A 14,914-nucleotide genomic window follows, 5' to 3' on the forward strand; every position below is an offset into this window, starting at 1 on the left:
GGCTTGACCAGAAAAGATATTCGATTAAAGATCAGTTAAGAAAATAATAATTGATAGGATCAGTTAAGAAAATAATACTGTTTACACCGCGCTGTTTGAGCGAGAGATCCTTTGCGCTTCCTCAAGATCTTTCACAAACCTACAGTTTTCACAAATAAAATCAGTAATGAGGAAAATATAGTCCAAACTTAGACCCGCGTAATTTGCTTTATTCAACTTGCCATAAAAAGGAAGAGACAATTCTGATGGAAAAGTTTTAAATCTCCTTTTTTTCTTCCACGGTATCACGCTATTTTATAGTAATTATTGAAATTAAACCGTGAAAAATAGGAATTTGGAGAGGAATAAAAGGAAAGGAAAGGCGTGGCTCACCGATCAGAGTTCAAGATCACCGAGCCGCCGAGAATAAAACGTGTTCCAGTGTTAGCGGCATTATGCATGGCCACAGAACGAGCCTCCTCGTAAGTTGTCCCACCAATAACAAAGATCACCACATCTGAAGGCCTGCCGCCAGTATAAGATTTAGAGAGAGAGAGAGAGAGAGAGAGAGAGAGAGAGAGAGAGAGAATCAAAGTTAAAGCAAAGAGGAGGGCTGATATCAACCCATTAAAAAAATGATGCAAAAAATGAGTTACTGACATAGAATGATAACTTAAGATAGTAATTTAGCAAAATGGTAGATAAAAGGTAATTCAAAAAATTACATAAATTCAACTTATAGATAGGAAGAATGGTAGAGAGGGAGAGAACTTTAGAGAAGTGATATACAAAAGAATGAGAGAAAAAGATCACGGGATAACATCAGCTTGCCCAAAAATATTTGCCTAAAAAATGAGTTGAAAAAGAGAAGGGCTAACTTCAACAAGTGATTTAATATTTCTGTGGAAAAAGAATTACTGACGAAAAGTGCAGAAATTGAAGTGATAAATTTCACCGTATTTTCTTGGTGTGGGAGACGTAAACATTACTGTTATAAATTTCAAAGCCAAGTTTATCTGTTTAATGGGACTGAGGTTGAGAGGCATATATTCCCATATTAAGCTTTTTTAAATGAACTTGTGCAAAAAAATTTTAAGATACAAAAAAAATATCAAATCAAACGAAATCTCGAAACTAAATGGAGCTTTTAGCTCTCTATTGTTACACCGGAAAATCAATAACAAAAATATCATTAGCTTTTACTGAACCTAGTTAACCCCAGGACTTTAATCTGAAAGAAAGATAATGAGATATTTAACCTGCCTGACACAAAACGAGGATAATATTTGGGAGAATATAGAGTAGAACCAAAACTGTGAAATAGAAATCAAACTTAATCAGTTGAATGAAGCTGTGGTTGGAAACGGTATTTTTCCAACATCTTGAGATTTCACAGAAGTAACTTGCGAGAAAAGTTATAATAAAACGATGTTGTCTCAAAAAATAATAAAAAAAAGATAAATCACAATGAATCTTTGAACGAACTGAGCAAGTGTTCGGATCCCGAATATTCAACTGGCCAATCAATAACACCACTATAGTTTGATGTTACCAAAAAAAACAAAGTTTATCTGCAGGAATTTTCTCAGTTCGAAAGATAACTAGATGTCAAACCTGCCCTGTTGAAAGTGATTACCCACAAACGGGTAGTCTGCATCTCGTAGCCGTCCTTTGATGATATTCTCCATTGTTTGGAAGAGCAGAGGTTGATGCTGAGTGTACACATTTTCAACACCCTAATGGAGAAAATAATAGTAGTAATAAGTAGGGTGAATCTGTATTTTATGCAAACCTTACGGGTTTTTAAAGGAAAAAGGGGATATAGACTCTGCTCTTGCCTTAAGTCCTCTAGCCATGTTACGGGCAAGACTAAGAAAATCGCGGTTTCCATACAGGTCGCCAGTTCGCTTATCAACCCCGGCTTGTTTCAAAATAAACTGAACGATCTGGTGCCAGTAAAATCATAAAATGTTAACGCCTTGCTCCAAAGTTCTGGGTAACCTAATCTATAGGCTAAAAACAAGATGGATCATAATCAATAACTATTGCACAAAAATGATGAGAATTTAATACCTCTTTAGAAATCAAGTAGGCCTTCTCGAAGGATTCCAAGTCAAAGATCACAGTTTTGTTTGTGGCAAAGAGAATGAATCGAGTATCCATTTTTTTTATATTTGTTTCTCGTGTAGGGAACAGGTGACATACTAACCATTCTTACAGAAAAGAAGCAAATTCAAAAGAAAATTATCCTTCAAAGCTATATCCAAACATATGCAGAAAACTAGAGGGTAGTCTAGCCTTATGGGCAGAAACCTTCAGAAAGGGAAATGGCAAAAAGGCCCCTTCTTTAACAGATTTAATTAGACCCTCTTGAAAATAAAAACTTATAGATCACAGTTTAGTTAGTGGCAAGCAGAACGACTGGAAGATCTGATTTTTTTTTCGTCTTTATTTCTGGTATAAGGAAGCAGTGGCCTAATGGAGAAAACGAAAAAAGAAAAGAAGATTTACCGTTCAAATATACATCCAAACTGTTGAACTGGAACCGAAATCTCTCTCCACTGTAGGTGGGCCACGGGTTATAAGTGGCCCACCAAGGAGCCTCTCTATTTCTCTCTGCCCTCTCTCTCCCTTTCTTTTCTCGGGGGAGACTATCAGACACTTCCCACGTGTGATTTGGTAATAAGTGATCACACGTGGGAGGATCCACTTACTAAACCTCCCACGTGGGAGGTTCTTTAAGTAACTCCCACGTGGGAGACAGCTGTATCGCCTTTAAAAGGGGCCCAGCTCTAACCGCCTGAAGCCATATTCTTTTTGGCTTTTTTTTTCTTGAAGTGGTTATTCCAGATCTGGGCCGCTCCTGGCAGGAACTCCTTCCCCCCTCTCATCCAACCATCTCCATGCCATTTTAACATGGTATCAGAGCAATAATTGCTCGATCTGCCTCATCTCCTGGTGGATTCTGTCTCTCTCGGTGAAGATCTGCCTATTTTTTTTTTCCAAGTTTTCTCCTTCTTTGGAAGGATCGATCTTCCTTCAGTGCTTCTAGAAGATTCTTGAAAGCTGTTTTTCAAGGTTTGGGGTCAGCAGAGGTCTGTTTCTCCCTGAGTTTGCCCCTGGAAGCCCTTCCAGGATTTGTTTCATCCAAGAAACTCCAACATCCGTGAGATCTCAAGCCAGCAGAGGTCCTGTCTGCCTATTTTTCATCCTGATCGCCCAGTTTTTTTTCCATTTTCAAGTCTTGTTTGGTCAAGAAATTCCAAGATTCAGAAGATCTTGTGTGAGAGTTATCTTCAACATGGCTAACCAAGGAAGTGAAGACAGGACCGGTCAGGAAGCTTCGGAAGAAGAAAGTTCGATTCAGAATGGATCTGCAGTCCAAACTCAAGATTTGGGAAGATCGATCGTTTTTCCTCCAGCGGAGGTTAAATTTGACGGGGGAAATATGTTCGAGTGGTCCAAGATGGTCACTCTGACTGTGTATGGATGTCTGTTGGGGGATCACCTGACTGATCCACCGATAGCCACTAGTGATCCGAATTTCAAGAGGTGGAAGGCCGAAGAGTCCCTTCTCTTAAGCTGGATGCTCCGGTCAATGACACCAGAGATGCGGAGGGACTTTCTCTATTGCAATACTGTCAAAGAATTATGGGATGAAATCCAGAGATATACCGCCGAGCAGTCTCATGATTGGCGGATTTACGAGCTGAGAGTTCAAGAGGCTCAGGCCCGTCAAGTGTCTGAGAACATTCGACAATATTCATCACGTCTGAAGGCAATTTGGAGGGAGATGGATCATCTGTGGCCGACGCAAAACCCAATGTCTGTGGAGCGTCAATATATCCTCAAGCAGAGAATCTTTACCTTCTTATTGGGACTGAAGCAGATTTATGAGCCGGTAAGAAGCCAGCTTCTCCACCGGGAGAAACTTCCTACCTTGGAGGAAGCCATTAGCGCTGTCTTGCAGGCTGAAAGCAGGTTAGAAACTGTGTCTGAATCCCAAGGGCAGAATTCCGCTGCGCTACTTACACGAAAGCCCGAGGGACGGACACATACCACTGGAAATTGGGCAGCGAGATCGAGTTCGACGGGTTCCGGTGAAGGAGAAGATAGCCGAGATCAACTGTTTTGCAACTATTGCAAGAAGCGTCGTCATACGAAAGAAAACTGCTGGAAATTGGCGTGGAAAAACCAGAACTCAGTCGGCAAGAAAGCATTAGCAGTATCGTCACAGCCGAGCGGCTCAAATTCCACCGTCATGTGTCCCAAAGTCGAAGAGGTCCAGGAGCGTCTAAGTACTGCAGCCCTTGTGAAATCAGGTAATTCATCTCAACATGTGTGGGTGGCCGATACCGGAGCAACAGACCACATGTCTCCCGAGGAGGACATGTTCCAAAACTATGTTAGAACCGGGAATCCTCACAGAGTACAGACTGCCGGCGGAGGATCCCTAACGGTCAAGGGAGTGGGAGATATAATGGTGGATACTCTCGGAACCCTAAGAAGAGTACTTCATGTTAAAGATCTTCGGGCTAATCTTATTTCTATTCAGAAAGTTGTAGATGACCATGGATGGCGCTTTGTACTCGACAGTGACGACTGTTTTATCTGTGACAAGGTCTCCGGGAGGAAGATTTCATCCTTTAGGCGTGAAGGTGGACTTCTTCTCCTCGACATCCCTCCACGACAGTGCCTGGTGACGGAGCGGAGTCGGACCGGAGAGGAGCGGGTGATACGGCTGCACCGACAATTGGGACATCCTCCATTTGACTTGTTAAAGACTTGCTATCCGTCTTTGTTTCGTGGAATATTTTTTGACAAGCTGTTTTGTGAGGCCTGTCAATTGGCCAAACATCGTCGGTCCGTGTTCAAACTAGTCGATGATCGGTGTCTTACTCCATTCGAGTGCATCCACAGTGATGTATGGGGACCATGCCCGGTAACAAGTCTCACCGGGTGCCGGTACTTTGTGGTGTTTGTGGATGATTGTACGAGAACGATGTGGACCTACCTGCTGAGGTCGAAGGCTGAAGTTCCGGAAGTTATGGTGCAATTTTGCAGATTGATCTCCACACAGTTTGGGCGAACTGTGAAGAAATTCAGGACCGATAATGGCTCTGAGTTTTTCAACGTGACCGTGAATTCCTATCTCTCCAACCGGGGAATTGTGCACGAGTCTTCGTGTGTTAATACTCCTCAGCAAAACGGCCTGGCAGAGCGCCGTCTTGGGTATATTCTAGCCGTGACCAGGTCACTATTGTTTCAGACTCATCTCCCAAAGCATTTCTGGGGCGAAGCAGTGCTCACATCAACTTATCTAATCAACCGGACGCCGATGAAAATTTTGGGATACCGTACACCTCTTGGTCTATTAAGCGCGAATTCCACATCTGAAGTTGTTTTCAGGACTTCCAGCACGGATATTTGGATCAACAGTGTTTGTACATCAAGGTGGAGGCAAGCTGGATCCTCGCCCTGAAGTGTGTATTTGTCGGGTACTCAGGCACGCAGAAAGGCTACGATGCTATCACCCGCCATCCCGGAAGTTTTTCGTGTCAGCGGATGTGGTTTTCCATGAGACAGAGCCATACTATGAATACGTCGAATCTCCACAACCAACAACGGAAGCTCACACGAGTGGAATGGACTTCCTTTCTCTGCCACTTCCGAGGTTTGAGGAGCCACCAAGGTGTGAGAAGACTGACCAAACAGCTGCTTCCGAAGATCAGAATACAGAACATGAAGAGGTGATGGAGGCTGAGAGGGAAGATATCATCAACCTTTCTCCTGAAGATTCTGAATGCGTTGCAGATGGCGAAGAACCCTCAGACAGAGCCGAAGAAATTCCGTCGGAGCCCATGGAGGTCATTGAGCCAGACCAGTCTGATCTGGGTTGGCCAATTGCATTGCGGAAGGGGGTAAGATCATGTCGATCTAATGCTAAGTACCCCATAGGACAATACGTGAAGTATGATAAGCTTGGAGAAACGTATAAAAGCTTCCTGACGGCTCTGGGAAATATCATTATTCCTACCCGGGTGGAGGAGGCACTTCAACATCCGGGTTGGAAAGAAGCTATGAATGAAGAGATGTCTGCCCTGAAGAAGAACGACACATGGGACATTGTCCCTCTACCGAAGGGAAAGAAAACTGTGGGCTGTAAGTGGGTATTCACTCCTAAGTTTCACTGTAGCGGAACATTGGAAAGGTTGAAAGCCCGACTTGTAGCAAAAGGGTTTACCCAGCGGGAAGGTATCGATTATGGAGAAACGTTTGCGCCTGTTGCAAAGTTCAACACTGTTCGGGTACTGATCGCTGCAGCTGCTAAATGCAATTGGGAGATCCTTCAGTTTGACGTCAAGAATGCATTTCTTCATGGAGAATTGGAAGAAGAAGTCTACATGCAACTTCCACCAGGCTACCATCCACCAGGACCGGGAAATCTCGTGTGTAGGTTGAAAAAGGCTCTTTATGGCCTAAAACAATCACCTCGAGCATGGTTTGGACGCTTCACGAGGACGATGCTGGAGTTGGGGTATCATCAAGCAAGAGGAGATCATACGCTATTTATCAAGCATGGGAAAGAAATGGTATCGCTTCTCATTGTCTATGTCGATGACATTCTCATCACCGGAGATGATGTGGTGGCCAATCAGCGGTTAAGTGATGCTCTATCAAGGGAGTTTGATCTGAAAGAACTGGGCCAGTTGAAATATTTCCTTGGCATCGAAGTTGCTCATTCCCGGGCTGGCATATCACTAAGTCAGCATAAGTATACATTAGATCTTTTAAAGGAGACCGGACAATTGGGATGTAAGCCGGCGGCTACCCCGCTTGACCCGAATGTGAAAATTGGGACTGGGGAAGATGGGGCTGCCGTGGATAAAGGCCTCTATCAGAGACTAATTGGAAAGTTAATCTATCTCAATCATACGAGACCTGATATATCATTTGCTGTGAGTCTGCTCAGCCAGTTTATGAGTGCACCTCATGAGATCCATCTGCAGGCAGCCTTCCGTATCTTGGCGTACTTGAAGCACACCGTGGGACAGGGACTCCTCTTTACACGGGAGGGAGGAGTTACCCTAGAAGCCTTCACTGACTCGGACTGGGCAGGGTCTGTAGTCGACCGGAGATCCACTTCCGGCTACTGCACATTTCTGGGAGGTAGTCTAATTACGTGGCGAAGTAAGAAACAAAAGGAAGTGTCGCTGTCAAGTGCTGAGGCAGAACTTCGTGCTCTTAAAAGAGGAGTTTCTGAATGTCGATGGCTGAAGCATCTTTTGGAGGACATGGGACTGTACGATGGAAGAGGAATTCGACTATATTGTGACAATCAGTCAGCGTTGGCGATTGTTAGAAATCCCGTGCAACATGACAGAACGAAGCATATGGCTCTGAACAGACATTATCTTGCTGAGAACATTGACCGGGGAGTGATTCAACCAGTCTTTGTCCCATCAATGGATCAGAAGGCAGATATCTTCACGAAGGCACTTCCAACAGCACGGTTCCAGGAGTTGGTGATCAAGCTCGGCATGGATAACATCCACACCTAGCTTGCGGGGGGGTGTTGAACTGGAACCGAAATCTCTCTCCACTGTAGGTGGGCCACGGGTTATAAGTGGCCCACCAAGGAGCTCTCTATTTCTCTCTGCCTCTCTCTCCTTTCTTTTCTCGGGAGACTATCAGACACTTCCACGTGTGATTTGGTAATAAGTGATCACACGTGGGAGGATCCACTTACTAAACCTCCCACGTGGGAGGTTCTTTAAGTAACTCCCACGTGGGAGACAGCTGTATCGCCTTTAAAAGGGGCCCAGCTCTAACCGCCTGAAGCCATATTCTTTTTGGCTTTTTTTTCTTGAAGTGGTTATTCCAGATCTGGGCCGCTCCTGGCAGGAACTCCTTCCCCCCTCTCATCCAACCATCTCCATGCCATTTTAACACAAACATATGCAGAAAATTAGGAGTCAGATTCTACTAACTAGAGGATTCCCTACTCTTATATAGGATTATAAACTTTAAGAAAAGGAAATTAGAATAATGCTCTTACTTGTAACAGATATAATTAGGCCGCCTAGATGAACCCCAAGTTGAATATCACAGTTTTGTTTGTGGCAAATATGGCGATCAACCATTTGATTTTCGATTTTTCTTTCCCGTTTAGGTAACCAATGACATTATAGAAAATCATAGAGAAAAGAAAGGAAAATTAGAATAATCCTTCTAAACAACATTTAAATAAATGCAAACGATTAGGAGTCGAATACTCACGCCCGATTTATACTTGGCTGAACGTGAAGCTAGTTTGTTAAAGAGTTGCATCAGTTGTACTGGGCTTTCTTTCTCGTATCGCAGAGCATAGAGCATTACTAGCCTGAGACAGTCCACATCAGAAATACTCTCATCATTAAGAAGATTGGTGACAGCCTGCAAAAACATTAATTTTAAAAGAGAATCCTCTCAAAAGTGAAAACAAACAATTTATCTTAAAGGCACACTGAATACCTCAAATGCGGCAACCTGGCCGCCATTACAAGCCAACTCTTGTTCCGTTTGGGAAACTGTCATAAGCTTTCTTTCTTGGACGATTCTACTCATTTCTGTGACAAGTGCCACGTGTTTTGAAACATTTCCCTGCATCTTTTTGTACTCCGGGTAATTGTCCACAAACTTAGCCATGTCCTCTGTTGATTTGAAGTGTAAGATGACTGACATCTCGGTAGTCGATAAGAGATTTGTAGTCATTGTGAATGAAGTAAGGGATACACGAGAAATAGTTTTGTTTATTTTATCACCACCATACTTACTGTCTGAAAAGAGGATGACTGACCGACCGACATATCTGTTTTAACTAAGTCCTCTGATGATTTAAAGTGTAAACCATGCACTAATGGTGAAAGGACTGTAGGATATGCGCGAACAAATACATCCATTTTAACACCAACATACCTATTATCTGAAGAGAGGAAAATAACCTATTTTATCTGAGTCTTCTGATGCTTTGAAGTGTGAGCCGACTAGTATCATGGTAAATGATCAGAACTATTTACCCATTGTGAAGAAACCATGAAAAATGCAATAAATAACACATCTATTTGAACAGCAACATACCTATTGTCTGACCAGAGGACAACAAACATACCTATTTTAACTAAGTTCTGCGTAGATTTGATTTGTAAGCCAACTCGAATCTGGGTAATTGATGAGAGCCATGCATGCATTGAGAAAAAACTAAGGGAAATGCAACAAATAATACATTTATTTTAATACCAACATACCTATTGTCTGAATATTCTGGTTACTCTTAGAAACCTGTTGAAATTCATCCACCATTTTCTTGATATTCATCCCAAGATCTCCAAAATTCTCAAACATATTAGCCTTGAAAAAGGCATCCTGCTCAGCTGAAAGCACCATCTCCTATATAAACAAGGTTCAGAAAGCCTATGGGACACATTTCTCAATCTTAGAGGTTTACAAGCAAATCAATTCGTATAACAACCTGTTGATCCTTGGGAATTTTCCCTACAGATTTTAAGTCCACTTTATTGTCCTCAATACCTACAAGTTCATGGACCATGGCCTAGAGAATGGCAGTTCGGAAAATCCGTCAGTTTAAGAGATTGAAAGATTGAAACAGATCATGATGAGAAACTCGTTTAAACATACCTGATAGGTCCATTGATTGAGAAGTGGGGTAACTGGATCATCTCTTCGATCAATAACCAGTAAAAGAGGAGAAATCTCTGTTCTTCTGAAATCAAATAGCCCACTTTCATGCTCATACATAAGTTTCTGCAATATTTACCAAGTACCCCATATCAAGCAGTTTCTGCAACAACAGTCAGTAGCACTCACTAGTTTGTGTGAATAAAATTTTCTCAGCATCAACGTGTGACTAAACTAGAGCATAAGATTCTAATGGCGGTGCAGTTCTAAGTTTGAGAACCTTAAACAGGAATCTCACATTATATTGACCCATAACCCATCACATGATTGACGCAAGAAGTTAGTCTGTGAAACACTAGCAAGAGACTCTAAACAAGGCGAATCTACAGTACAAACGCAATAGTCAAATTACAAGCGTGACTACGGAGCTTTCTTTTAAAGGATTATCAAATGTCTGCATTGAAATACTCACCGCACTTTCTTGGGCAATTCTTTTGGCTATATCAGAAGAATGCTGATAACGTATTACTGGCCGACGTTTGAGGGCTAAGAAGAGAGCAGAAATGCCATCGACAGATCGATCACAAAAATTTTGAGAACCGTGAGGATCCAAAACGGCAGGAAGCATGTAAATATGGTTCAACTTCACATTTAAAGAAAAGTGATATGGGTCAGCTGCACAAAAGTCAGCATAGAATTCCTGAAACAGAAAATTCTCATGTTACGAATAAGAAACAAACTGAAGAAGAAAACATAATAATTACTCATGGCGAATTCAAAGAAACAAAAAGTTACTCTAATGCTGGAATATGAGCTCTTACCAATTGATTGTCACACATGATTTTTACATTCATTAGCCTGGATGAAATTTCCTAGACCATTCTTACAAGAGTATGTCAATCATAGTTTCCAAAAATGTCAATAAAATCAGATGATTGAAACTGACGGAACAGCTATTCTGGCAACTGACCCTAAAAGCAGCATGACAGTCGCAGCAATGAAATCCAGCAGCAAAACTGAAAACAAAAGGTACAACAGCCCGAGCGACCAGACTTAACATAAATGTAGCCACTGGAGCCGTTCTAAAAAGGGAGAAATTAGCACTACTTGGTGAAATAGGTTCTTTTAGAATCAATTTCGAACCATCTGATAGAGGTTGTAACAATCCGAACAATCCCACTAGCGAAGAAGTGACAGAGCGGCAAGAAATGCAGAAAAGAAGACTGATCTCTAGGATTCTACGTGCATCTAGTAAGCCATCTTCCTGAATAAGAATTTAAAAGCCAGATTAAAAGTGAACAATGAAAACTTTTAGGTCATCCATTTCTTTTTCTTTTCTGCATTTTTTGTCACCTGTCTTGGTCGCATAAAGATCCACCATAACCTCAGTAGCAAATATGGAGAGTTAAAAGATTTGAAGACGATGCATAGCTTATCTGACTTTTGAAGCCGATAAGGAGTTGACGATAATTTTTCTCCTCCATTTCGGTAAAAAAGATATAGAACTTAGAGGCATTTGATGTTGTCACCACAAGAAGAAAAATGGACCAACTTTTATGAGAAAAAAACAATGATGACCTGGTGATGACCAACTGCCAGTGATGACTCGGTTAGGAATTCTGAATAAACATTGATAATGGAGGCTTTATCTTACTCGGAATAAGTTACAATTTGGACAAATCAGTGCTTTCCTAAGGTGATGTTCTTCCAGAAATTTCCATAAAATCAAGTATAAATAATGGAGAACTCAAAATCCCAACAAAGTGCAGAAAACAAAACCTAACGTTCTGTATTTCATATTGCAACAAGAAGGAATAATGAGAGTAGAGCTGTTCCGTGAAATGGTTATCTTGAGTTATTTATGCATGTTGGAATAATTTTAACCACATCTTCAGGGCAGAAAAGTACCTGAACTTGCTGAACAACTTCATGTTCATCTGAATCAGCTAAAACTTGGATCTGGTTGGTTTTCAAAATATTAGAGAAAACTGAAAAATATTAAATAAATTGAGTTAAACTTGAAATGGGATAAAAAACCAGAGGAAAAACATAAAAAAACATAATAATGTCTCCAAAGACTCACATAGATGATACTCTCCAAATCTAGGGTTATTTAACTGCTTTCTAAGGAGTTGAATGTTCTCGGATGATGGACGAACAAAGTAAACTGCTTTTAGATGTGTCATGGACTCCTTTGACACATTGTCCAAAAGTTCCACCAAAAAGACCTCTTTCTGAAGCAGTTCTGACTGGGAGAATACGACACTTACAATGCTAACCTGAAAAAATAAAACGAATAAACTTTAAACACTAGAATTTCTAAAAAAGACAATGCTAGGTTATTCCGAAGAAAAAATTACTGTCGGTTAGTATTTTTTCTAAAGGATGTCGGTTAGTATAGTTTGATAAACTAATAAAATATTACAGGGAAATTCGCCAGATTATTCATAAAATTATTGTTAAAGATGTAACAACAGCCTTACCAGGATTTAATCCGACTTCCTTGACAGATTCATAAGTAGAATGCACCAGTTCAATGTGCTGTTTTCAAATATTCTGGTCACTTCAGTGGAGGGCACAACGTATTCCTTGGTTTGAAGCTTGGCGTAGCTAAAGAATATTTTCCCTATGGATAAACTATGTACCACTTGCAAGTCTCATGTGCATGGGTCGTAAGCTAGCTAGTCCTCCTGATTTTGATTGTTCATTTGGGAAACCTGAGATAAAACCTAGTGAACCGCGCCTACCAATCTATAATCTTGCGTGCGACCATTCATACTTCTCCACAGGAAGATTCTACCGATTTTTTTCTAAACAATCTTACTGAGATATCCGAGAACTATGAAATCCACCTTTGGCGCTAAAAACGTTTTAGTCATCGATCTATATTCTTACTTAAAAGAAAGCATAAAACCTGCTGTATCTAATTTTTTCTTCAGTTAATTTCTGCCAAACAGAAAGATAGACATTGCACTAAGCAAGGATATTTAAAATAATAGGGGAAAATAATTCGAATACATAATAAATTAAATAAATAATCGTTCTGAAGAAAAATAGATCTTGCTTCATGGGGGACAAAGAATATAGAAACCAAAGCGTACTGAAGAAAATCTATCTCAGGTTACAAGTAAAATAGATTAGTAAAACGGCCTTAAAGAGAGACTACAACGGAAGCCTTTCGAGACTAGCTTGCCGTTAACCAGAAGGGCACACTTTTGAGAAACCAATAGAACTTTTTGCAAAGGCTAACTTCATCAGGTTACCTAAATGCAAAATTTTTTGGTGAGCGCTAAAAATAATAGAACAATTTTTTTTCCAGATGTACAGCCAACGCCATCAGAAAAACCATTGATTGTACACTTTCTAATATAGTACCACGATGACCCAATTACTTCCCATTGATTTCAAACAAAGATCCACATTCCAACAAACCTTACATTCAACCAATGAATATACAATCAATACTTTGATCATTAGAATAATTCAAGGCGTGATAATAAATTTCGGAGAGTGCACCACAACCAAAATAAAGTCGTTCTTTCATCCATCATATGCATGTACGTTCTGGAATCGCGAGATTCCGGTGCGACACCAGGTCGTATTGCATTTTTTTGGAGAACTACAGGATTTAAATTCCGGACTAAATTGCACAGATCCAAGAGACAAGCAGATGATTCATAACTAAAATCTCATAAGAACGAACAAACATAACAAATTTGTAAAGGAAACGGCACGAGAACCACCAGCCATCATCGTACCGTCTGCGAATCGAGCACGAGAACCTTCATTCCCGATATGTCCTGCAACATCCGCGTCACGTAGTCCCGAACCACGGAGATCAGCACCATCTCTACAAGATCAGAGATCAAAATCAACACCTCAGTCGATCTCTACAAGAAGAGCTCAAATCGTTTGCTTGGGGCTGAAGGAGCTCCCTTTCAGTTAGACACAAAATTCTAACAAACCAGTTGCCACGCTTAGCAGCTGTCGGTTATATTTAAAAAAGGGTTAATAGCACGGTACATCCCAAACCATGCCTGCAAGTTAACCTTAGCTTTTTTTTGGCACGGTATATACCAAAGTCACTAAGTCGTCTGCGATGTATCCCGGTGATGACCTGAAGTCCATCGTGGCTGCCAGGTGGATCTCCGGCCAGATTTTTACCTGGCGGAACCCACCTGGCCGCCACGCTGAATTCCACATCATCATCGTGATATGTCTACCTGCCAAGAGAGCAAGAGAGAGAGAGTTCTAGAGAGGAGAGAGAGAGGTTCTAGAGAGAGAAAGAGAAGTGTTCTAGAGAGAGAGGCATTGTTCTCTAGAACACCTCTCTTTCTCTCTCTAGAACACCTCTCTTTCTCTCTCTAGAAAGAGAGAGAAGGAGAAAGAGAGGGGTTTTAGAGAGAAAGAGAGGTGTTCTAGAGAGAGAAAGACAGGTGTTCTAGAGAGAGAAAGAGAGGTATTCTAGAGAGAGAAAGAGAGGTGTTCTAGAGAACAACGTCTCTCTCTCTAGAACACCTATCTTTCTCTCTCTAAAACCTCTCTCTCCTTTTCTCTCTCTCAAGCACGCCCCTCTCTCTCCTTCTCTCTCTCTCTAGAATGCCTCTCTCTCTCTCTTTAAGTTAAACCTCTCTCTCTCTCTCTTAGTAAAACCCTTGGCCCGCATCTCTCTCTCCTTCTCTATCACGGTGATGATGTTGAATCCAGCGTGGCGCCAAGGTGGGTCCCCCAAGTAAAATCTGGCCGGAGATCCACCTCGCAGCCACGATGGACTCCACGTCATCACCTGGATATATCGCAGACGACTTAGTGAGTTTGGATATACCGTGCCAAAAAAAAAGCTAAGGTTAACTCGCAGACTATGGACATTGTTTGGGATGTACCGTGCTATTAACCCTTAAAAAAAAGACCTTTTATATATTTATGCTTGAACCATGCATTTCTAATAAAATATGATTATTTTGTTCCTACTAATGCTAATTTTGCTCAACTATTGGGAAGAAAAAAGGAAAATTGATCAGTATTTTAGGCGACTCAGAATACAGTGCAGGGACGCGGATGGGGTGGTTTTTTCATCCTTAGACAAATAAACTCTCTTGTTCGGGGCCTGAGACATCGGACAAGACAGAAATTTATCGTGTGGAGGAAAGTCAAATTTCTGATTTTTAAGTCAAGGACAAAAAACCACTTAATGATTTCCCTTGGATCCCAAATGGGACGCATGTACCAAATTTTGATATAAGGACAGAAAAGGAAA

At 41.3% G+C, this 14,914-nt stretch overlaps 1 protein-coding gene across 1 annotated transcript; it reads right to left on the bottom strand.

Annotated features, from left to right (window-relative positions):
- Positions 1 to 3: 3 nt before the first annotated feature.
- On the bottom strand, positions 4 to 13,633 carry VPS45 (vacuolar protein sorting 45). The gene is made up of 13 exons (XM_078575126.1): positions 13,416 to 13,633; positions 11,741 to 11,936; positions 11,566 to 11,645; positions 10,130 to 10,357; positions 9,658 to 9,783; positions 9,491 to 9,571; positions 9,267 to 9,408; positions 8,494 to 8,672; positions 8,260 to 8,415; positions 1,818 to 1,925; positions 1,594 to 1,715; positions 373 to 504; positions 4 to 139 (listed from the first exon to the last, which is right to left on the bottom strand). Exons 1-13 carry the CDS (start codon positions 13,503 to 13,505, stop codon positions 82 to 84), a joined length of 1,698 nt encoding a protein of 565 aa, XP_078431252.1. The 5' UTR covers positions 13,506 to 13,633; the 3' UTR covers positions 4 to 81.
- Between the last annotated feature and the right edge of the window lie 1,281 nt (positions 13,634 to 14,914).

This window comes from Wolffia australiana, chromosome 5 (assembly GCF_029677425.1).
Source record: "Wolffia australiana isolate 7733 chromosome 5, ASM2967742v1".
Taxonomy (NCBI): Eukaryota; Viridiplantae; Streptophyta; class Magnoliopsida; order Alismatales; family Araceae; genus Wolffia; species Wolffia australiana.

Bases quoted from the DNA above. Each gene is read 5' to 3' on its own strand.
- VPS45 (XM_078575126.1), bottom strand. From the start codon at position 13,505: ATGGTGCTGATCTCCGTGGTTCGGGACTACGTGACGCGGATGTTGCAG. The intron at 1,926-8,259 runs GTGAGTATTCGA...TACTGGCACCAG, and splicing joins CAGCCAAGTATAAATCGGGC to ATCGTTCAGTTTATTTTGAA. The intron at 505-1,593 runs GTTTGACATCTA...TACTGGCGGCAG, and splicing joins AATCACTTTCAACAGGGCAG to GCCTTCAGATGTGGTGATCT.